The sequence below is a fragment of the Pogoniulus pusillus genome, unplaced genomic scaffold (assembly GCF_015220805.1).
Source record: "Pogoniulus pusillus isolate bPogPus1 unplaced genomic scaffold, bPogPus1.pri scaffold_138_arrow_ctg1, whole genome shotgun sequence".
Classification (NCBI taxonomy): domain Eukaryota; kingdom Metazoa; phylum Chordata; class Aves; order Piciformes; family Lybiidae; genus Pogoniulus; species Pogoniulus pusillus.
This window is the reverse complement of record NW_026974573.1, coordinates 23,237-46,787: the sequence shown is the minus strand read 5'-3', so window position 1 is coordinate 46,787 and position 23,551 is coordinate 23,237. Positions and strand designations below refer to the sequence as shown.

The window sequence follows — 23,551 nt, the reverse complement described above, 5'->3', positions numbered from 1 at the left end:
CCTCCCAGTCCTTCTCTGTCCCTTCCACTCCTCTGTCATTTTTCTCCCAGTCCTAATCCAGTCCTTAGCAGGTCCACCTCAGTCCCCTCCCAGTCTCAGTCCAACTCCAGTCCCTCCCAACCTCTCCCAGTTCCTCTCAATCCACTCCCAGTCCCACCCAGCCTCACCCAATCCTTCCCAGTCCATCCCACTAGCTCCCAGTACATCCCAATCCCTTCCAATCCCCTCCCATTCTGGCTCAGTGCCCTCCCAGTCACTCATAATCCATTCCAGACCCCATCACATTCCCTCCCAATCCCCTCCCACTCCCTCCAAGCCCAGCCCATTCCTTTCTAACTTCCCATCAGTCTCTCCCATTCCCCTCCCTGCCCCATCCCACTACCTCCCAGTCCCATTCCCCTCCCTGGCACCTCTCAGGCCCCTTCCCAGTCCCCTCCCAGTTCAGCTCAGTTGTTCCCAGTCCCACCCACTCTCTCTCAGCCCCCTCCCAGTCCCAGCCCAGTCTCTCACAATCCAATTCCACTCCTTTCCCAGGACATCCCACTCCCCTCCCTGTCCTTTTCAGTCCATTCCAGATCTTTCCCAGTTCCCTCACAGTCATCTCCTAGTCCCTCCCAGTCTCAGTCCAGTCGTCATCAGGTCCATCCCAGTCTCTCCCAGTCCCTCCCAAGCCCCTATCAGTCCCACCCAGCCCTCCCCCAATCCTTCCCAGTCCATCCCACAGTCTCCCAGTATATCCCAGTCCCCTTCCAGTCCTTTCCCATTCCCTCCCATTTCTCCACAAGTTCCCATGAGGCCCTTACAATCTCCTCCCTATCCCATCCCAGTACCTCCCAGTCCCACTTCCCTCCCTGCCACCTCTCTGGCCCCTTCCCAGTCCCATCCAATCCCTCACAGTCCCCTCCCAGTTCCACCCTCTCCTTCCCAGGTCTATTCCCAGTCCACCCCACTCCCAGTCTCCTCCCGGTCCTTCCCAGTTCCTCTGAATCCCACCCACTCCCTACAACCCCCTCCCAGTCCCACCCCAGTCTCTTTCAATCCCATCCCACTCCTTTCCCAGTCCATCCCAGTCCCCTCCCACTTCTTCTCAGTACCTTCCAGGCTTCTCCCAGTCCCAATCCAATCCTCACCAGTCCCTTCCCAGTCCATCCCAATCCCCTCCTAGTCCCTTCCAGTGCCCTCCAACTACCTTGCACACCCTCCCACTACCTTTCCACTCCCCTCCCACTCTGGCCCAGTCCCCTCCCAGTCCCAATCCATTCCAAACCCCTTCCCATTCCCCCCAATCCTCTCCCTGGCCCAGTCCCCTTCCTGCCACCTCTCAGTCCCCTCCCAGTCCTTCTCAGTCCCTTCCAGGCCTATCCCAGTTCCCTCACAGTCCTCTCCCAGTACCTCCCAGTCCAAATCCAGTCCTTACCAGGTCCATCCCAGTCCCTTCCCAGTCCCATTCCAGTCCTCTCCCATTTCCTTCCAATCCTCTATCACTCCCACCCAGCCCCCTCCCAATCCTTCCCAGTCCATCCCCCTAGCTCCCAGGCTATCCCAATCCCTTCCCAGTCCCCTCCCACTCTCTCACAATCCATTCCAGATCCCCTCCCAGGCCATCTCATTCCTCTCCCACTTCCCATCAGTCCCTCCCATTCCCCTCCCTGTCCCATACCAGTACCTCCCAGTCCCATTCCCCTCCCTGACAGCTCTCTGTCCTCTTCCCAATCCCTCCCAGTCCTCTCACTCCTTCCCAGATTCCTTCCCAGCCCAGCCCACTCTCAGTCCATCCCAGACTCTCCCAGTTCCTCTGAATCCCACTCACTCCCTCCCAATCCCCCCCCAGTTCCATCCCAGTCTCACAATCCCATTCCAGGCCTTTCCCAGTACATCCCAGTCCTTCTCAGACCCTTCCAGGCCTCTCCTAATACCCTCCCAGTCCTCTCCCAGTCCCAATCCAGTCTTTAACCAGGTCCAACCCATTCCCCTCCCATTCTCTCTCTGGCCTTCCCCCCCCTTCCCAGTTCCACACCAGTTCCTCCCAGTCCATCCCATTGCCCTCTCAGTCCCTTCGCAGTACCTCCCAGTCCCATACCCCTCCATGCCACCTCAGTCCCCTTCCCAGTCCATCCCAGTCCCCTCGAGTCTCTCCCAGATCCCTTCCCAGTCCATCCAACTCTCTCCCAGTTCCTCTGAATCCCACCCACTCCCTCCCAGTCCCTCACAATCCCATTCCACTCCTTTCCCAGTACTTTCACATTCCCAGTCCTTCCCAGTCCCTTCCAGGCCCATCCCAGTTCTCTCACAGTCCTCTCCCAGTCCCAATCCAGTTCTTGCCAGGTCCATCCCAGTCCCCTCCCAGTCTCCCAGTCCCTCCCAGGTCTCTATCACTCCCACCCAGTCCTCTCCCAATCCTTCCCAGTCTATCCTACTGGCTCCCAGTATATCCCAGTCCCCTTCCAGTCTCCTCCATCAGCTCCCAATCCCCTATGACTCTCTCCCAGTCCCTCCAAATCCCCTCCCAGTCTCCTCCCACTGCCTCCCAGTCCCTCCCAGTCCCTCATCCTTTCCCACTTCCCTCCCACTACCTCTCAGTCTCCTCTCACTCCTCGCCAGTCCCTCCCAATCCCATCCCACTCCCCATCTGCCCCTCCTGTTCCCCTCCATGGCTCTCCCAGTCACTCACAATCACTCCCAGTCCCTCATCAATCCCTTCCCACTCCATCCCACTCCCTCCCAGTCGCCTCCCAATCCCTCCCAGTTCCTCTGAATCCCCCCCCAGTCTAGCCTGGTCCCCTCTCAGCCCTTCTCAGTGTCTCCCAAACCCCTCCCAGTCTGGCTCAGTCTCTCCAAGTCCTTCCCAGACCATCCCATTCCTCTTCCAGTTCCAAGTAGTCCCTCGCAATCCCCTCCCAGTCTCTCCCAATCCCTCCCAGTCACTCATTTATTCCTTCCCAATCCACCCCAGTCCCTCCCAGTCTCTCTGAATTCCTCCCACTCTCTCCCAATCCCTTCCAGTCCCTCCCAATCTCTCCAAACTCATTCCACATCCCCTCCCACTCTCTCCCAATCCCTTCCAGTCCCTCCCAGTCTCTCCAAATTCATTCCACATCCCCTCCCACTCTCTCCCAATCCCTTCCAGTCCATCCCAGTCCCCTCCCATTTCCTCCCAGTCCCCATCAGTCCCACCCAGCTCCCTCCCAGTCCATTCCTCTACCTCCCAGTATATCCCATTCCCCTTCCAGTCCCCTCCAGGAACTCCCAATCCCCTATCACTCTCTCCCAGTCCCTCCAATTCCCCTCCCACTCCCTCCAAATCCCCTCCCATTCTCTCTCAGTTCCTCTGCAGGCTTCCCACTCCCTCCCAGTACTTCTCAGTGCCTCCCAAACCCCTCCCAGTCTGGCTCAGTCTCAGCCTCTCCAAGTCCTTTCCCAGTCCCTCCAAATCCATCCCATTCCTCTCCCTGTTCCCATCAGACCCTCCCATTCCCCTTTCTGTCCCATCCCAGGACCTCCCAGTCCCATTCCCCTCCCTCACACCTCTCACTCCCATTCCAGCCCATCCCACTCCTTCCCAGTCTCTTGCAATCCCTCCAGAGCCTTTCCCATGCCCTCCCATGCCAAATTCCCTCTCAGTCTCTTCCAATTCCTTCTGATCCCTTCCAGATGCCTTCCCACTCCCTCCCATTGCCAGTCCAGTCCCCTCTCAGTCCAGCCCAGTCTCTCTCAGTCCTTCCCAGTCCCCTTCCAGTCCCACCCAGCCCCTCACAATCCCTCCCTGTCCATTCCACTATCTCCCAGTATATCCCAGTCTCCTTCCAGTCCCCTCAGTAACTCCCAATCCCCTATCACTCTCTCCCAGTCCCTCCAATTCCCCTCCCAGCCCCTTCCCAGTCCCCTCCCACTACCTCCCAGGCCTTCCCCATCCCAATCCCTTCAGGCCATCCCTGATGCCTTCCCAGACCCCTCCCTCTCCTCCCAATCCCTCCCAGTCACTCTCAGTTCCACTGAATCCCTCTCACTGCCTCCCAAACACCTCCCAGTCTGGCTCAGTCTCTCTCAGCCTCTCCAAGTCCCTTCCCAGTCCCTCCCATTCCACTCCCAGTTCCCATCAGTCCCTCCAAATCCCCTCACAGGCCCTTCCCAGTCCATCCCACTCCTCCCACTCAATCCCAATGCCCTCCCAGTCTCCTCCCAATCCCAGTCTCTCCCACTTCCACTGAATCCATCCCAATCCCTCCCAGTCTGGCCCTGTCCTCTCCTAGTTCCCTCCCCATTGCCTTCATTCCCATTCCTGTCCTTTCCTCCTCCATCCCATTCCCCTCCCAGCCCCTCCCCAGTCCATCCCAGTCTCTCTCGGTCCCAGTCCCTTCCAGTCCTCTTCCATTTCCTCCCAACCCCCTTCAGCCCTACCCATTCCCCTCCCAGTCACTCACATTCCCTCCCAGTCCCTCATGCATCCCTTCCCACTCCCTCCCAATGCCCTCCCAGTCTCCTCCCAACCCCTCCTGGTGTCTCCCAGTCCCTCTGGACCCCTCCCAGCCGGGCAGCAGAAAGGCAGCAGCAGGAGCACATCCCAGCAGTAAAAGGATGTTAAATCCACCCCGACACAGGCACACAAAAGCCTCTGCAGGCAGCACAGCCTCGGCCCCTAGCCCAGCCCCTGCTGAGCTGCCCTGGCACCGCTGCCTCTGGGGCTCCACTGCCATCAGCCCAGAGCCAAGCAGCAAAGGCTGCACTGCGGCACAGGCTGCTGGCACAGCTGCCTCTCTGCCCAAGCACAGCCCTGAGCACCAAGTGGCACAGCTGCACAAGTGACCTGCTTTGGCCAGCACAGCAACGAGGCCCAGGCAGCTCTGCCTTCTGGCTGCCACCTCCTGCACAGTGCCCCCAGAGTGCCCCTGAGGGGAACAGCTCCCCGAGGGAGACCTTAGCTGCAGCAGCACTGCCCAGCAGTCTCTCCAGGGCAGAGGCCTCTCCCCACACCTGAACACCCCCTTCAGTTTTCACTCCCTCACACCCTGAGCTTCTCCTCTGCAACCATCAGCACACTGAAAGGCCTAAGAGAAGGCTTTAAGCAAGGCTGGCACTTGGCACCAACTCACCACAGAGACATTTCTGCCCCCACAGCCACAGGAAATCCATTTCTGAACCAGCTGCAAGCAGCAATTGCATTTCAAACAGCTCCACGGCCTGGTACCAAAGCATCCCACCCTGCCAGGGCTTGGGGCTGAGGCTGAGTGCAGATCTGCAGCTGGGCTGGGGCAAAGCAGTTCAGCTCCCTGCAAAAAGAGAGAACAAACACAGCAGAGAACTCTCACCCAGGCACAAACAACAGAGACAGAAAGAGGGAGGCAACCTCCAGAGGACCCCAGGCCAACTTAGATGCCCACAATGCCCCTTCTGATGCCCCTGAACCCTGCTGCATCACCCCAGGCCCATTTTACCTGTCCCCAGACCCTTTCGAGGGCCCCCAGGCTCACTGCAGATGAGCCCAGAAGCCTCTAGCACAGCCCCAGACCCTTCTAGAAACCCCTCCCAAATCTCTCCCAGGGGCCCCCCCATAAGGCCCCCCAAATCCTTCCCCAGGTTGTCCCCCCCAGGGACCCCCAAACTCCTCCCCAAGACCCCTCCAAAGACCCCCCCAGGGACCCCCAAATCCCTCCCCAAGACCCTCCCCCAAGGACCCCCCCCCCCCGAGACCCCCAAAGACCCCCCCAGGTCCCCCCCAAAGAGCCCTCCAGGGACCCCCATACTCCTCCCAAGGACCCCCCACAGAAACCCCCAAATCGCTCCCCAGGTCCCCCTCGAAGACCCCCCCCTGAGACCCCCAAACCCCTCCTCAGGTCCCCCCCAAAGAACCCCCCCCAGAGACCCCCAAATCCCTCCTCAGGTCCCCCCCAAAGACCCCCCCCAGAGACCCCCAAATCCCTCCCCAGGTCCCCCTCGAAGACCCCCCCCAGAAACCCCCAAACCCCTCCCCAGGCTCCCCTCCAAAACCTCCCCCCAGAGACCCCCAAATCCCTCCCCAGGTCCCCCCCAGGGACCCCCCCCAGAGACCCCCAAATCCCTTCCCAGGTCCCCCTCGAAGAACCCCCCCAGAGACCCCCAAACCCCTCCCCAAGTCCCCCCCAAAGACCTCCCCCAGAGACCCCCAAATCCCTCCTCAGGTCCCCCCCAAAGACCCCCCCCAGAGACCCCCAAATCCCTCCCCAGGTCCCCCCAGGGACCCCCCCCAGAGACCCCCAAATCCCTTCCCAGGTCCCCCTCGAAGAACCCCCTCAGAGACCCCCAAACCCCTCCCCAGGTCCCCCCCAAAGACCTCCCCCAGAGACCCCCAAATCCCTCCTCAGGTCCCCCCCAAAGACCCCCCCCCAGACACCCCGAAATCCCTCCCCAGGTCCCCCTCGAAGACCCCCCTCAGAGACCCCCAAATCCCTCCCCAGGTCCCCCCCAGAGACCCCCAAATCCCTCCCCAGGTCCCCCCCAGGGACCCCCAAACCCCTCCCAGGCCTCTCCGCCCCCCCCCTCCTCCCAGCAGGCCTCAGCGAAGGGCCCAGGCCCAGGCCCCGCGGCCTCGCCCCCAACTTCCACCCCCCAAAACTCCCCCACGGCCTCCCGGACCCCCCCCCCCGGGTATGTGTCCCGGCCCCTCCCCCTCCTCCCCTCCCTGTTCCCTCCAGGCTGCTGGGGACGCTCCAGGCCCTCCCCCCACTGCCCCCCACTGCCCACCGCCCCCCCCCCCAGCGGCGACCCCCACCCCACACAGACCTCTCCCCCCCCTCTCCGACCCCCACTCACCACCTCCGGGGCCCAGACGCCCCCCGGGCAGCCTTCAGAGTGGCTCTGTCCCCTGCGCCCCTCCCTGCGGCCTGGCCTGAGCGCTCTGCGCATGCGAGAGGGGAGGGGCGGCGGGAACCGCCCCCGGAGCCACCTTGGTGAGGTCAGCGTCGCAGGCGGGACGTCGGCGCCATCTTGGTGAGGTCACCGCCGAGCCTGCGCTGCCGGCGGCGCCGTCGTGGTGAGGGCACTGCCAGCCTAAGAGCGGGCAGCGCCAGCTCACGGGGGGCGGCGCCAGCTTGCAGAGGGTCACTGCCAGCCTGCGGCGAGCGGTGGCGACTCGGTGAGGGCATTGCCAGCTTGCTGCGGGCAGCGCCAGGACCGCGGCGTTGAGCGCCGTATTGGTGAGGTCGCTTCCAGTCCGTCGCGCTCGGCGCCATATTGATAAGGTCCCCTCTAACCCGTCGCGCTCAATGCCATCTTGGTGAGATCAGTGCCCACTCGGTGAGGGCAGTGCCAGCTTGCAGATGGCCACTGACAGGCTGCGGCGAGCGGTGGCGATTCGGTGAGGGCCTCAGCAGCGCCCCCAGGCCAGGCTGCAGTGCTGCGGGGACAAGCTGAGGGCCTGAGTGGGCACTGGGGGGTGCTGGGCGGGGACGGGGAGGGGCTGGGGGATTAGTGGGGGCATACAAGGAGGTGAGTGGGGGTCTCTGGGAGGACAGTGGGCGAATATGGGGGTCCCTGGGAGGTCCCGGAGAGGGTCTGGGGGTCCCTGGGAGGGTCTGGGGGTTCCTGAGCCCTCCCCCCGCAGGCTCTGGGTCTCCCGGGGGGCTGGAGGCCTGCGGGGGGAGGTCTCCTCCTTCCTGGAGCTGCTGGGGCTGTGCTGGAGACCATGGAGCGCTTCGGAGGGGCGGGGCAGGGCAGGGGCAGGCCCCGCCCACGCCAGAGGACGCACCAATCAGCTGCTGACCCTCCCGATCCTAACCAGTTTCGCCCCCCAATAAAGCACCAAACTCCACCAGGTGGACCCTGCCTTCATTTATGCAAATGAGGGGGCGGGGCACAGGGGTGACCATGCCCACAGCCCCCCCAGGATCCACCAATCAGCTGCTGACCCTCCCGGTAACCCCTCCCCAACCCCAAACACATCTCCAAGGTACTCAAAGGCAGAGCCTGGTATTGAAATGTATGCAAATGAGGGAGGCAGAACAAGCGGCAAACCACGCCCACCACAATCCACCAATCAGCAGCCACCTCCTGAACTCCTCCTCCAAAGGAAGCTCCAAATCTGTCACCCCGAGCCGGCCCGAGCGCCGGCCCGCCCCCCCTGCCTGCCGCCTTTAACTCCTCACTCCAATACTTACAAATCCAAACCAGTTCTCAGCTCTCCCTCCCACCTCTCACCTTCCCCTCCTCTCCTCCCCTCCCCTCAGCTTTCAGCCACTTCAATCGTGCACGGCCTTTAGAGACGAGGCAGGAAAACGGGCGACCGCCGCGGATGAGGAAATGCAGTGTGGACAAGCAAACACACGGTGGCAGCACTCAGCACCGGCGCCACACCGCAGCCGCTACACAACTGCAGTACCCACGAGCAAACACCGGAGGGCAGCACACACAACCGAGAGCGCCTCTGCGCCCGGCCGGGGGCAGCGCCTTCAGCCCAGCGCCGCTCTGCCTATTGCCTTTGCCAACAGCACACCGCACGCAAGGCACAGCCCACGCTCTGCCACTCCTACACACTCACTTTATAGGGACAGCTCTCAACTCCAGCTGGGGCTACTCAGCACTTCCTTGATCTACTCTGGAGGGATTTACAGACAGCAGAGGAGACACAGGGGGAGCTGCTGACACCAGAATTAAGGCCCTTCTGCAGGAGCTAGAGGAAAAACACAGCTCTTCTGCCAGATGAGGGCCACAAAGAGGAGCAGAGGACTGCAGCACCTCTCCTGGGAAGCAGGACTGAAAGAACTGGGGCTGTGGAGGCTGCAGAAGAGAAGGCAGAGCTTCGAGCTACGCTGCAGTATCTGAAAGGGACCTGCAGCAAAGCTGGAGGACTGTCTAAAAGGGCCTGTGCTGATATTCTGTGCATTTAAAAGGATTGCAGTGAAGCTGCTCCAAGAAAACCTTTAGAGACTGAAGAAATCAAAAACCAAACTGCCAGATTCCCTCACACAACTTCCTACATGACCTCAGCAAACCCCTTTCACTTCACATCGCTTCTGACACCCACTCTGGGAGCTGGACACTCCTTCTCTCCCTGAAGCCGGGAGAAAGATCTGGTGAACGTGGCAGCACATGGCAGAGGGTCAAGACTTAAGCAGACACCTGATTGCTATCACAGCTCAGAAACGACTGAGACACATGCCCTCCTCCCAAACCTAGCAGTTAGGAAGTGCTACAGCTGCACCAGATCACACTGGGATCTGCTTCTTGCACAGGATGCAGCAGATTCTGGTCCATAGCTCAGAGAGGATTGCTTAGCTACTGCTGTTTATAAACACGAACCAAAAACAACCACAACAACAAAGGCTCAGAGCTGGAAACAGTTCTCAGCAGTGCAGCAAAATCCCTTTCTTTTATTCCATAGAGAGGTGCTGCAGTGACCTCAGGGGTTTTTAAGTCAAAAGCTGCTTGCTGGAATCACAGAATCAGTCAGGGTCAGAAGGGACCACAAGGACCTCGTTCCAGAGACACTTCACACTAGCCCGAGCCAAAACTAGAACAGCAGGAAAAAAGGCAAATCACAAAACACAGGACTGCCTTAACTGTCCTACATTGTAACTAGCAGCACCAAGTCCCAATCAATTCAGAGCCTTGGCACTGTTTCTCCTTGAAGATTTTAACCCTGGACACAAAGGAGTCCTGCTCTCAGCCATGGGATTACAATAAAAGTGACTCAAATGACTCAAAAGGGTAACACAAATGCCTTTTCCTGACCAATCTCTCTACATGGTCCTATGATGCTCCACTAACTCCCTTCTTCAGAGTGGCTAACAGTCTCCAACAGACACTGCACCAGCAGCTACCTTGAAGATCTGTAACCAGCTGAGGGAAGGGCTGTAAAACAAATTCACCTCCTTCAGAAAGCTTCTCATCAGTTACACAGAGCAGTCAGAGCCTGCTTCCATTCACATCTTTCTTTATCAGGTTCCACTGTGGAGTCAGAACACTTAAAGTTCACTTAGTCACAGGTTAAGTCGACTCTGCTGTTGGTATCCAACCCCATGCTGCTGGCTGAAGCAAAGTATTCCAGGGCTTGAAGGTGAGACTGCAACACGAGAGACCTCCTGTGCCAAGTGCTGCTTTGGGTTTCTGGGGTTGGGGTCAGGAGGGGATGGGTGGCAGGTGGCTGACTCCTGCTTTCTGCAAACAGAAACAGGCTAAGGTAATTGTGCACTGCAGGATCTCATTTTGTATTTACCTCTTGATCTCAACCCAGAGGGTTTTTCCTTGGCTGTGTTACTTTTGCCTCACTTCTGTGTTGGAGGGAAACAGGAGGCTAACCCATTACAGCACTGCAAGTTGTTCAGGCACTGGGAAAACAATTCAACAGGCCCCTGCGTTCCAGGAGGTTTATCAAGTAGCCTGCCAACATTTTCAGGTGCTAAAGAACTAATGAACATTCCATTTAGGAAACAGCTCCCTCAGCTCATAGCAAGCAAACATTCCCCACTGTCACTAATCCTAGGAGCTGATAAAAGACTTCATTGAATGGTTTAGGTTGGAAGGGACCTCAAGGATCATCCAGTCCCAACCCTCTGCTCTAGGCAGGGATACCTCCCACTGCAACAGGCTGCTCGGGGCCTCATCCAACCTCAATTCATATTCATTTACACCAAAGCTGAGAAAATAGAAAGGTCTGGGGCAGTTGTTTGGCTTTGGCATCAAACCAATGCACAACAGGTAGAATGGGACTTCTTGGGGAAACTAAACTGTCTTTAGCTATGAGGCTGAGAAAGACTTTTCCTATCTCTTCAGCCTTCATTTCACCTGACTCTGTGTTCAGCTGGGCTGTGTTAGGAGCAGTTCACCACATGCAGCAAGGCCAAGGGGCACTACCTTGATCTCGCTGGCAATGACCAATTCAAAACTCTCCAAACAGTGTCACAGAGTTGTTACCTGCAAAGCTCTTTCAGTCGCACTTGCTCTTTGTTTATCTGTTAAAGACAACCAAGAGAACATCCATGGGTTGGGGTTTTCCCCCCCCATCAATTTCTGAGGGGCCTGGAGTTACAGGCAAGCCCAAACCACCCTAACGCAAACCAAAAGGTCCTCTCTCGTGATGACAATGACCAACAAATGACTGCCTTCAATAAATAAGCGACTTGGGAAATTCCAGAGAGTACTTTTGCTAAACAAGTTAGTCTCTTTTCTTTTCCATCAGGTCTTTCTGCTGAAGCTCAGCACCTGAAAGCTCTGTACCTCTTCCCTGCCCTCCTGCCGCTGCCCTCCACCTTTCCCCGGGCAGCCCCTGCCGTCCTGCCCCCACTCTCTGCCTTCCCCCGGGCAGTCTCTGCTGCTTTCCTCCTCCTCCTCTCCACTCTACGTTACCAGCTTCTGCTCCATTACCAGTTCCATTACCAGCTGCTGCTGCTGGTCCGTTACCAGCTCCAGTTAGTGCTCCTGCTCCATCTTTGCCTCCATCGCAGAACCCAGAGCAAAACCTTCGAGGATCCAACCTCCTAGAGAAACCTCAGCCTCAGTAGCAACACAGACTTAGCACCCGTGAGCTAAGGTGGATGTTGCAGTGGGTCAGTAGCCCAGCCCTAAGGCGGCCCTAGCTAGCCGAGGGGCCAGCCAGGCCCCCCAGCCTTTCAAACCCTCCACCACGCACCCGGTGCTCACCCGTGCGCACCCACCTGGGATGCCAGGCGGAGGATCCCTTGGCCCGCAATGGGCCCAGCTTGGGGCTGGGCTCCTCCTGCTCTGCTTCTAAAGGGCACTGAGCAGGGAGGGCAAAGTGGCCACAGCTGGGGTGGGAGGAGACTTCAATTGACCTCCCCTTTTTAAGCTGCCCCAGGAGAGGCAGAAGCCTTTGGCTGATCCCCTTTGCGGGGGTAGGTTGGCTGTGTCCTTTGTGGGGTGGTGTTTTGGCTGTGTGCTTTGTGGGGTGCTTTTGCTTTTCTCTAAGCCACTCCTCCCCTTTGCTCTGCTTGGGATTTCTGTTCCTCCTTGGTATGCTGTGCTTAAAGCTGTGCTTGAAGTTGTGCTGTTTCCTTCATGAGATAGGTTTGCTTTTGTGCTTCCTGCCTTGCTCCTCTCTTGTTTTCACCTGTTAGGGGCCAGACTCTCCCTTCCTCTTGTTGCAGCCTGGCAGCAAGAGTCAGAGTCCCTACAGCATCTCGTTGCCTCCTTTGCCCTTTGCTTGCTGCGACAGCACAGCTCTGGCCTCTGGTGTGGCTCTGGTTATTGTGGGGGAGAGAGAAGAGAGGAGGTGGGGAGGGAGAGAAAAATGGGGGGGGGTGAGGAGAAGAGGGGTGGGAAAAGAGAGGAGGTGGGGGGGTGAAGAGGGGAGGGGTGGGAAAAGAGAGGAGGTGGGGGGGTGAAGAGGGGAGGGGTGGGAAAAGAGAGGAGGTTGGGGGGGTGAAGAGATGAGGGGTGGGAAAAGAGAGGAGGTGGGGGGGTGAAGAGGGGAGGGGTGGGAAAAGAGAGGAGGTGGGGGGGTGAAGAGGGGAGGGGTGGGAAAAGAGAGGAGGTGGGGGGGTGAAGAGGGGAGGGGTGGGAAAAGAGAGGAGGTGGGGGGGTGAAGAGGGGAGGGGTGGGAAAAGAGAGGAGGTGGGGGGGTGAAGAGGGGAGGGGTGGGAAAAGAGAGGAGGTGGGGGGGTGAAGAGGGGAGGGGTGGGAAAAGAGAGGAGGTGGGGGGGTGAAGAGGGGAGGGGTGGGAAAAGAGAGGAGGTGGGGGGGTGAAGAGGGGAGGGGTGGGAAAAGAGAGGAGGTGGGGGGGTGAAGAGGGGAGGGGTGGGAAAAGAGAGGAGGTGGGGGGGTGAAGGGGGGAGGGGTGGGAAAAGAGAGGAGGTGGGGGGGTGAAGAGGGGAGGGGTGGGAAAAGAGAGGAGGTGGGGGGGTGAAGAGGGGAGGGGTGGGAAAAGAGAGGAGGTGGGGGGGTGAAGAGGGGAGGGGTGGGAAAAGAGAGGAGGTGGGGGGGTGAAGAGGGGAGGGGTGGGAAAAGAGAGGAGGTGGGGGGGTGAAGAGGGGAGGGGTGGGAAAAGAGAGGAGGTGGGGGGGTGAAGAGGGGAGGGGTGGGAAAAGAGAGGAGGTGGGGGGGTGAAGAGGGGAGGGGTGGGAAAAGAGAGGAGGTGGGGGGGTGAAGAGGGGAGGGGTGGGAAAAGAGAGGAGGTGGGGGGGTGAAGAGGGGAGGGGTGGGAAAAGAGAGGAGGTGGGGGGGGTGAAGAGGGGAGGGGTGGGAAAAGAGAGGAGGTGGGGGGGTGAAGAGGGGAGGGGTGGGAAAAGAGAGGAGGTGGGGGGGTGAAGAGGGGAGGGGTGGGAAAAGAGAGGAGGTGGGGGGGTGAAGAGGGGAGGGGTGGGAAAAGAGAGGAGGTGGGGGGGTGAAGAGGGGAGGGGTGGGAAAAGAGAGGAGGTGGGGGGGTGAAGAGGGGAGGGGTGGGAAAAGAGAGGAGGTGGGGGGGTGAAGAGGGGAGGGGTGGGAAAAGAGAGGAGGTGGGGGGGGGGAAGAGCGGGGGGGGAGGGGGAAACGGTGGGGGGGCAAGAGAGGAGGGGGCTGGAAAGAAGAGAGAGAGGCCTGGGGCTGTTTAGTCTGGGGAAGAGAAGGGATCTCCTTAACGTCTATACATTGCCGAGGGGCAGGGGTCAGCACCAAGGTGCCAGCTGCTGCTCAGCACTAGGACAAGTAACAACAGTCAGAAGCTGCTCCGCCTCACCAGGAGCAGAGATTTCTTGGGTGGGAGGCTGACAGAGGCCTGGGACAGACTGAAACCAAAACATTGCTCAGAACACAAAAGAACCTCTGAAGCCATGGCAAAAAGCTCAAGGAAAAGAGGTTGGATTTTCATGATTCTGTCCCTTAAAATACATCAGACTAACAGCAGAGTGAAAAATGTGACATTCCTGCAGGTGGAACAGTTAGAACTGTGGCAGACATGATTGGCTGTTTTAATCCAGAAGTTCATTTGGTTTAAGCCTAGTTCTAAATAGTGACAATAGATACACTAGGCACAGCATAGCAACAAGCTTACATCAAAGCATTTCTAAAGCCTCTGCAACTAAGTCCTTCTTGACTGACAAGAGCATCACCTCACTGAATAAGCACTGAACTCTACCATTACAGCAGCCTTGGCCTCATAGAGGACTCTCTTGCTTCGTTGCAGAAGTCCATCACCAGCCTGTGCCTGCAATGTCAAATGGAACCATGTCAAAACTGCTGACACTTTGCAGTTATGATCCCAACAGTTCATTCTTCAGACCTCCCAACCCTTAAGTCCCTTAAGAAGGAAGTGAAAAGCAATTGCTCTTGCATTTCATGCTGCCCAGACGCTCCCAGCTCCTCCAGTAAGGCTAAGCATTCCAACAGGCTCATGCCAAACTCTCCCACAGCTGTTTGAGACCATCACAGCAAACTAACAGCAAGTTGCTGCTCTACTCTCAGACCACAGAGGCTGCCTAGGGAGTCGCCGTCCCTGCAGCTGCTCAAGAAAAGCCTGGATGAGGCACTTAGTGCCATGGCCTAGCTGACTGGAGAGGGCTGGGGCTAGGTTGGGCTGGATGAGCTTGGAGGTCTCTTCCAACCTGGCTGATTCCATGATTCTAAGTGTACAAATACCCCAGCTGTGTGCTTTGAACCTTGTCAATAAGCTTTCTGCAGAGACTGAATGATAAGAAACAGGTTGGTTGTAGTTATTAACAACCTTTGCCTGGATACCAACATTAATATTGATTATTAATTGTGCATCACTCATAACGCACCCATTCCATGGCTCTTGGAGTTCCCACAGTGCGAACAGCAAAGGATGGCACACCCCAAGCACTCCTCACCACGTATTCACTGCCAGCACCCAGCACGGGAAGACAGCCAGGACAGGAAGATAAATCACACGGCGTAACAATCGGAGCCACCGCAGCTAAGGGGGGAAAAACCAAACACCAACCAATATATCTCAAGCCACAACAAAGACTTACTTCAGCAGCACCATCCAAGATATCCTCCATGAACTTAACCATGTCCTCTGTCTTCTCCAGGTGTCTGTCTGGCAGCAAACACTGCTGGTTGGAGGCATTCAAGGCGACGGTAGTACGGATGGTCAGCTCGCTGGCAATGGAAAGCAGATGGGTTACAGGTTTGAAGAGCCACAGTGTAAAACACTGCAAAGCAAAGAATTCCTACAGCATGTCAGAGGGTGCTCAGTGAGCTTCTCCCTGTGTGTGTTCCCTTAAAGGCAAGAGGGGAAGGGGGAAGAGAATGGTACAGAAAAGCTTCTCAGCAGTACTTTGTCCCCTCACATCCGTGCAGGCAACGCGATGGAAGCTTACTGCATTTCACACCCCCACAGGTAGCTCATGACTTCCCCAGCAGCAAGAGATCACAGACAGGAACCTTGCACATGAAACGTACTACTAAGGTAACACAGGAAGTCTTTCAGCATGCAAAGGCAAAAGCACAACCCAAAACATTCCACATGGCCACAGTCCAGCTGAAGAACGAAAAACTGCTGGAACCAGTTCAGAGCAGGACCACGAGGATGAGCCAAGGGCTGGAGCACTTCTAAGAGGATAGGCTGAGGGAGCTGGGGCTGCTCAGCCTGAAGGGGACAAGACTCCAGGGAGACTTTAAAGCTACCTCCCAGCACCTGAAGGGAACCTGCAGCAGGAAGGCTGCAGAGGGACTTTTTCCATAAGGGTGTCTAAAGACAGGGCAAGGGGAATGGTTTGAAGCTGAGGGAGAGCAGGGCTGCTCAGAGTGGATCTGAGGAAGAAGTTCTTCAGCATGAGAGTACTTTGGCTTGCAGAGACAGAAACACTGTAATGCCTGTTCATGAATTTACAGCCAAGGTCACAAGCGTGCTTCTGTCAGCAATTACTGCTTCTATGCCCACCAATCACACAGTAGTGTGTCCTTTGTGAACAAACAGCATCTGAGGCCAGCTGCACCAAGTATTCAGCGACAAAACAAAGCAAATCAACAAAACAAATCTCCTACTTACCCAGCCAAAAAAGCAAACACTTCTCTGCCAGAGAAACAGGCAGAAACATCTCAGCAGACAGACAGAAGAGCTTGCACAGGAGAAGCAGGTGAAGAAGGTCTCCTTTTTGGCACCTATAAAGCACCAGATCAGTCACATCACTTTAACTTCAAATGAGAGACAGCTGCTTTTAGATTCACTGCACTCAGGTGTTCATCTAGAGACAGCCCACAGAAATCCAGAACTTGTGCTCCCTGAGTCCCCGGGAAGCTCCTAGAATCTTCCAGAGCACAAGCACAGGATGTTGTGCATGCTTTGATCACCCAGAGAAAACTTACAGAGCTGACATCTTCAACTCTGGTTTTTCCCTTCCTTCACTCCAAAGGCCAGAGAAGAAGTAGTCAACTGCAAATGCCAAGCAACTTAACTCCCGAATGATGCATTTGAAGACAATGACCATTAAGGGCAAATGTCAAGCATCTTGTTAACCTACTCCCATGTGCCTTGTCTGTACTGAGTGCAGCCAGCATCCTTCATGCACTTCATGCTGCTTCTCTGAGGGAGCTCAGTTGTATGCCTCTCTTAAAGAAAGCATCAAGAATGAAATGGGACTCTCCTGAAATCAGAAGCACAGGCAATGCATAACCATTCTTTACAGCCCCAGTTACAAACTGGGCAGGCTGCAGAGGTGCGCCCAGGCCAACCTCATGGCATTCATCAAGGCCAAGTGCAAGGTCCTGCACCTGGGTGGGCACAATCCCAAGCACAACTCCAGGCTGGATGGGGAACGGCTGAGAGCAGCCCTGAGGAACAGGCCCTGGGGGTCTGGGCTGATGCAAAGCTCAAGAGGAGCCTGCAGTGTGAGTGCAGCCCAGACAGCAACCCTGTGCTGGGCTCCAGCAAGAGCAGTGTGGGCAGCAGGGCAAGGGAGGGGATTCTGCCCCTTGCCTCTGCTCTCCTCACACCCCATCTGCAGTCCTGGGGGCAGTTCTGGAGCCCCCAGCACAACCAGGACATGGAAGTGTTGGAGCCAGTGCAGAGGAGGCTACCAAGATGCTGAGAGGGCTGCAGCAGCTCTGCTCTGAGCACAGAGTCTGATCAGTGAGCTCACTGCTGGCTGCAGCTACCTGGAGGGAGGAAAAGTCCTACAGCTGTGCTGCTCAGGGACATGCTTTAGGGGTGACCTGGCAGTGCTGCCTTAAGGGCTGCCCTGGATGATTTGGAAGCTCTTCTCCAACAGCAACCACTCCATGCTTCTACTCCTCAGAACCGGTGCACCTGACTGCCAGAAGGAGCACAAACTCCACACAAAGCCTTACCTGACCCAGCCTCTTTGGCCACCTGCGTCTCGTGGGGGATGTTCCTCAGCATCTGCTCCTCCCGCATGAGCTGGTGCTGGGCTGAACCCTCCTGCTGCCTGGGGAATGGCCATGCTGCTCCTGCTGCTCCTTCAGCTCATGCCATGCTTGCTGGAGAGAGCTGCAGAACCCAACGGCAGCACAGATTGACACGGAGGGGCTCTGGCAGCAGCAGCTTGAGTGCAGGCAAATCCATCCCTGCAGCTGAGCACAGTCATTGCTTTGGCCCAGAGCCGCTCGCAGTGGCGCCTGGAGGAGCTCGGAGGCCTAGAGCGGCTTTGACCAGCGAGAGGAGAGCCCAGAGCGTCGCCTGCCAGCCGGAAGTGACGGCACGGAGGCAAGATGGCGGCGCGGAGCGAGCTGCTGCGGCTGTACCCAGCCCCGGGGGGGTCTTAGGCGGAGTTGGGGGGTCCCGGGAGGGGTCCGAGAGGGCTCGGGGGGGGGGCGGGGGAAGGGGCTGGGGGGTTTTGGAGAGTCCCAGAGGGGCTTCGGGGGGGCCCCAGGGGGGTTTGAGGAGTCCCGGGGGGAGGGATGAGGTGGCTGGGGGGGGGGCGAGCAGTGGGGGGAGGGTCTGGGGATGAGTCAGTGGTTGCCAGGGGCGCTTGGGGGGGTCGCAGGGGGATTTGGGGGGGGGGCGAAGTGGCTGAAGGGGGTATGGGGAGGGTCTGGGGGTGTTGTAGGCGGCCCCGGGGTTGGGGGGGTTTGGGGGCGCCTTGGGAAGGGTCCGAGGTGGCTGGGGGGAGGGGGCAGTGGAGCAGAGGGAGGGTCTGGGGGTGTCATGGGGGTCCCCGGGTGAGGTTTTGACGGGGGTCAGAGGTGGCTGGGGGTAGGGGAAGGGTCTGTGGGTGCCATAGAGAGTCCCAGGGGTGCTTGGGGGGGACTGGGAGCAGTGGGAGGGGACTGGGGGGACGCTGGGAGGTGCTGGAGTCCCTCCCCCGAGGCTCCTTGACCTGCCCTGCCAGGGAGGTGCTGCTGCCACTGCCTGCTGGCCTGGCACAGGTGGCACTGAGGGCGCTGGGCCCAGGCCTGCAGCCCCCAGCCCGGCCCTGGGGGAGGCCTCAGCAGCGCCCCCAGGCCAGGCTGCAGTGCTGCGGGGACAAGCTGAGGGCCTGAGTGGGCACTGGGGGGCGCTGGGCGGGGACGGGGAGGGGCTGGGGGATTAGTGGGGGCATACAAGGAGGTGAGTGGGGGTCTCTGGGAGGCCAGTGGGTGGGTCTGCGGGTCCCTGGGTGGTCCCTAGGAGGATCTGGGGGTCCCTGAGCCCTCCCCCTGCAGGCTCTGGGTCTCCCGGGGGGCTGGAGGCCTGCGGGGGGAGGTCTCCTCCTTCCTGGAGCTGCTGGGGCTGTGCTGGAGACCATCGAGCACTTCGGAGGGGCGGGGCAGGGGCAGGCCCCGCCCACGCCAGAGGACGCACCAATCAGCTGCTGACCCTCCCCGTCCTAACCAGTTCCCCCCCCCCAATAAAGCACCAAACTCCGCCAGGTGGACCCTGCCTTCATTTATGCAAATGAGGGGGCGGGGCACAGGGGTGACCATGCCCACAGCCCCCCCAGGATCCACCAATCAGCTGCTGACCCTCCCGGTAACCCCTCCCCAACCCCCAACCCATCTCCAAGGTACTCAAAGGCAGAGCCTGATATTGAAATTTATGCAAATGAGGAAGGCAGAACAAGCAGCAAACCACGCCCATCACAATCCACCAATCAGCAGCCACCTCCTGAACTCCTCCTCCAAAGGAAGCTCCAAATCTGTCACCATATAATTAGTTACTGGGGGGCGGGGGCGGGGCCGAGGAGGCGGGGCCAGGCAGAGCATGGGGAGAGGGCGTGGCCATGGAGGGGGCGGGGACTAGACACAGCATGGGGAGAGGGCGTGGCCATGGAGGGGGCGGGGCTAGACACAGCATGGGGAGAGGGCGTGGCCATGGAGGGGGCGGGGACTAGACACAGCATGGGGAGAGGGCGTGGCCATGGATGGGCAGGGAATAGGCATTGCACTGAGGGGGCGTGGCTAAGGAGAAGGGGCGGGGACCAGACACAGAACAGGGAAGGGGGCGTGGCTCAGAAAGAAAGGGGCGAGGACTAGACAGCAAGGGGACAGGGGGTGTGGCTATGCAAATAAACAGGAAGCAACCAGAGCCAGGCAAGAAAGGCCAGGGAGGGGGCGTGGCTCCGCCAGCCCACTCCTCCCGCAGCAGCAGACCCCTGCAGAGCCCTGCAGTGCCCTAGAGACATCTCCAGACTCCTACAGACAACTTCAGACCTTTCCAAGGGCTCTGCAGACCCTTACAGACCCCTGCAAACTCTTCACACCCCTAAGACCTCTACACACAGCCACAGCCTCCTCTGCAGAGCCCTGCAGCCCCCTCCACACCTTCAATGGATTCCTGCAGACACTTAACAGATGCCTGACAGAGCTCCACAGACCCCTGCAGACCTTTACAAGATGCCTGCAGACACCTGCGGGCCCAGAACAGAAACCTCCACACACCTGCTGAATGCTACAGACACTCGCACACCCCTCCAGCCTCCTAGAGACCTCTAGGGACCCCTCCCGACCTTTCCATAGAGCCCTGCAGACCCCTGCATGTCTTTAAGAGGCCCCTAGAGACCCCCACAGACCTCTACAGACTGCCAGAGAACCCTGCAGACCCCTACAGACACCTCGAGACCTTTGCAAGGCACCTCAAGACCTTCACAGCCTTTTGAGACACCTACAGCACCACAGACACCTCTACCGACCCCTAACCACCTCCACAGACACCCAGAGAGCCCTCCAGGCCCCTAAGGGTACCTACAGATGCCTCCAGACCCCCGCACACCTCTGCACACTCAGAAAAGCCTCCAGGCCTTTTAGAAGACCCCTGCAGACACCTACAGACCTGGGCAGAGTCCTACAGCTGCTTGCACAGCCCTGCAGACACCGACAGGCTCCTCCTGGCCTGCAAGCTCACACCATGTGCTCGCACTCAGCTTCTCCCCAGCACCCCCAGGGCTGCTCTTTATCGCCTCCGCCCCCAGCCCGCAGGCACAGGCAGGCTTCCTCCCGCCCACACGCAGCACCCTGCCCTTGCTCTCCTGGAACCTCACAAGCTTCGCCTGGGCCCAGCTCCCCTGCCTGCCCAGGTGTTTCCTGGATGCCATCCTGCCCCTCTGCTTGCTCTCCAGCACCACTCAGCTTGGGGCCATCTGCAAACACGCTGCCAGTGCACCTCTATCTCATTTGGGACAGTCACACTCTAGAGACACTGGACAAAAGTGTCCTGGAGCCAAAGAACTCCTTCACTGAATGCAGACACCTACAGACCCCTCCACACCTTTAACAGACCACTGCAGCCCACTGCAGAACTCTGTAGAGCCCTCCAGACCTCCACAGACCCATTAAAAGGCACCTCCAGACCCAGGCAGACCTCTACAGAGAACTAACAGAGCCCTGCAAATCCCTACAGGCATCTACGGACCCCTGCAGCTGCCTGCAAACACATACAGACCCCTTCAGAGCTCCCCACACCCATCCAGACCCCTCCAGATATTTAACAGACCCCTGCACACATCTACAGACCCCTCCAGAGCCTTCAATGATGCCTGCAGACACCTACAGACCCACACAGAAATCTCCAAACACCTACTCAACTCTACAGACCTCTGCAGACTCTCTCAGACCCTGACAAATAGCTACAGACCCCTTCACACCTCTGCAGACACCCACACTCACCTACACACCACCACAGACATGGACAAAGCTCAACAGGCACCTGCAGACCCCTCCACACCTTTAAAAGCTGCCCAGAGACTCCTACAGAACCCTGCCAAAATCTACAGACCCTGCCTGAGCTCTACAGACCCCTCCAGACATTTGAAAGGTGCCTGCAGACCTCCACACCCCCCTAGAGACAGCTGCAGGCACCCACATTCCTCTACAAAGCTCTAGAGACCTCTACAGACAGCTACAGACCCCTCCAGACATTTAAGAGGTGCCTGCAGACCCCTGCAGCACCCTAGAGACATCTACAGACAACTTCAGACCTTTCAAAGGGGTCTGCAGACCCTTAGAGATCCCTGCAAATTCTTCACACCCCTCCACTAACTCTAACCTGTCAGCACCTCCCAGCAGCAGGGAACAGAGAGAAGCACTCCACAGCCGTTTGCACGAGAGGCTTTCTGCTCATCCAGCTGCTCTGTCAGTATCTGCATTGGACAGAATCTTCAGCTACTAGGTCAGAGCTCGGACTGAGCAATCTCCTTTTCAACCCTTCCCTCCTGGCAGACACAGACAAACCCTACCTGGAGCCCACAGGAGCCGAGCCAAAGGAGATCACCCTGCCAGGCTGCAGGGCCAGGCTGCAGCGGCACCAGCGTCCGTGCTGACGGATTCACCGCAGCAGCTGGGGCCCTCGTGCCCATCCTGCTGCTGCTGCACATCTGGCTGGCTTGGCCAGTGGAGTGGAAAGCAAAGTGCAAACCTGCCAAGAGTGAAACAACCAAGGACAAAGCTCAGTTACTCACACTGTGAAGGTGAGGGCACGCTCCTATGCCCCCAGTAAAAACACTGCCAAAGCATTTCATTTTCCACTGCCATGCACTGACCTTGCAGAGCTCTGAGCTGATCCCACTCCAACACTCCACCTCCAGTGCACACAGTCAGCTCTGACTGCAGGGTGCTGCCATGTGGGCCATGCACACACAGGAGGGACGCCTGGCCCCCAGCACTGCCCAGCAGACATGCTCCTGAGCTGCCAGGGACACGTACCAGTGACAGCCAGACAGAAATAAAGCACGTCAGAGCACCCCACCAGAAGATGGGAAAGACAACCCCTGACACTTGGTTGCCTTTTTCACACACACAACAAACGAGCTGCTCCGAGAGCCCTGACAAAGGCTTTGCTCTTTGGCAGTGGCTGCTCAAGCCATGCAGATCAGGCTGGAAGTGACACGACTGTAACTTTTTTGGTAAAGCTTCATTTATGACAGAAAAGGGATCAGTGAGATCAGAGACGGCCCAGATGCTTTGGCACCTGGGAAAAAAACAACCAAAGCCAAACCAACCAACCCAACACAAACCCACCCTCAAATTAGTCCTCAGTGCTGCAGTCCCCAGAGGAGCAGTGGATCTGAAACGTTTGGCCCCACTGGAGCACGGAGAGGAGCAGGTGCTGGTGACAGCTGCACTCTCACAGCCATGCCCTCACCTCTGAGCCGAGGCTGTGCTTAGCTCCGATGGGCAGCTGCTGAAATGCAGGCACTGCTGCGGGGCCTGTGCCTCTCCGTGGCAGGGTTTCAGACCTGCTCGGGCCTGTGGGAAGAGTGAGATTTGTCTCAGGGCCACTGCTTTGCATTTCCTCCCCTCTCTCGGCATGGCTCAGTTACTCCACTGGCATGACAAGTGCCAGGACAGCTGCCACATGGACGAAGCAGACAGGAGGAGGCTCCACGCTGCTCTCCCTGTGTCTGGGAGGCAGACACCATTTGATCCTCCTGCAGCAGCTCCAGCACGCTGCGGGGCTCTGAAAGCTGCTCTCTAGCACTGTGACGAGCAGAGACAGCTGAGCTCTCCCTGTGCAGGCAGACAGACCCCCAGCTCCCTTCACACCTCCCACAGATGCGCTCTACCAACCAACACCTTCCCAGGGGCTGCAGAACGCAGCTGGATGGAAGATGCAGCACAAACCTTCCAGAGCTGCTTTCTCTACTTTAACTGCACCAACGCTGCAGGAAGACTCCAGATACTCACAGCAGCTGCTCTGAAAGGTGTCTCAGATCCATCTCACCTGCTCAGCTCACCTCCCGAATCCTTGCAGGCACCCAGGGCTGCTCCCAACCCTTCCACACGCTGAGTCTTGGGCTCCCCGGGCCGCGGCTGCCTGCAGCCACCACAGGCCATTGGAGCAGCACTGCAATCCAGGGACCTGTCCTCTGAGCGTGTGCTGCAAGGAGAAGCAGCAGCTCTGCAGTGCTTCGGCTGGACAGCAGCACACACTGACTGCACCCCAGAGCAAACCACACCTAAAGCACACACACACAAGCAGCCTTGCACAGCAAGCACAGCCTCCACCTTTGCATCTCGCCAGACCCACTCTAGGTGCCCACGGACCCCTTTACGAGGGTCCCTGACCCCTCTACATGGCCACAGGCCTCCTTTAGATACACGCAGACCCCCTCCAGCTCACCCCTGACGCCTTTAGATGCCCCCAAAGGCCCTTTCGATACCCCCAGACCCCTGGAGCCGTGGCTGGGGGGGCCGAGCCAAAGGGGACACCGAAACCCAGAGTGAGACCCCCCAGAGCCTGCCAGAGCGC

At 58.4% G+C, this 23,551-nt stretch overlaps 2 protein-coding genes and 1 long non-coding RNA gene across 7 annotated transcripts in view; 1 reads left to right on the top strand and 2 right to left on the bottom strand.

Annotated features, from left to right (window-relative positions):
* Window positions 1-7,686, bottom strand: part of LOC135173923 (protein disulfide-isomerase TMX3-like) — a 36,473-nt gene extending 28,787 nt beyond the window's left edge. The window contains exons 1-2 of the transcript XR_010301558.1: window positions 6,787-7,686; window positions 5,091-5,267 (exon numbers count right to left, since the gene is read on the bottom strand). The gene's annotated coding sequence lies outside the window, so the exon portion shown is untranslated. The remainder of the gene's footprint in view (window positions 1-5,090; window positions 5,268-6,786) is intronic.
* Window positions 7,687-9,887: 2,201 nt separating this feature from the next.
* The window catches only part of LOC135173922 (protein disulfide-isomerase TMX3-like), a 36,365-nt gene continuing 22,701 nt past the window's right edge, over window positions 9,888-23,551 (bottom strand). Inside the window, exons 2-11 of one of the 5 annotated variants that reach the window (XR_010301556.1) lie at window positions 23,037-23,179; window positions 22,445-22,548; window positions 21,843-21,988; window positions 21,540-21,718; window positions 17,218-17,377; window positions 15,920-16,032; window positions 14,898-15,027; window positions 14,042-14,110; window positions 10,885-11,447; window positions 9,888-10,128 (exon numbers count right to left, since the gene is read on the bottom strand). Coding sequence is in view for 4 of the 5 variants with exons in the window: in XM_064141133.1 (XP_063997203.1) it covers window positions 9,951-10,128; window positions 10,885-10,922; window positions 14,042-14,110; window positions 14,685-14,839; window positions 14,937-15,027; window positions 15,920-16,032 (644 nt within the window). In the remaining variant the exon portion in view is untranslated. Of the gene's footprint in view, window positions 10,129-10,884; window positions 11,448-14,041; window positions 14,111-14,684; window positions 14,840-14,897; window positions 15,028-15,248; window positions 15,384-15,919; window positions 16,033-17,217; window positions 17,378-21,539; window positions 21,719-21,842; window positions 21,989-22,444; window positions 22,549-23,036; window positions 23,180-23,551 lie in introns of those variants that run through there. The other 4 variants (XM_064141133.1, XM_064141134.1, XM_064141135.1 and 1 more) reach the window with 4 other exon arrangements.
* Window positions 17,377-22,067, top strand: LOC135173924 (uncharacterized). The gene is made up of 2 exons (XR_010301559.1): window positions 17,377-17,593; window positions 21,523-22,067. It is a non-coding gene; the product is annotated as an uncharacterized LOC135173924 (long non-coding RNA).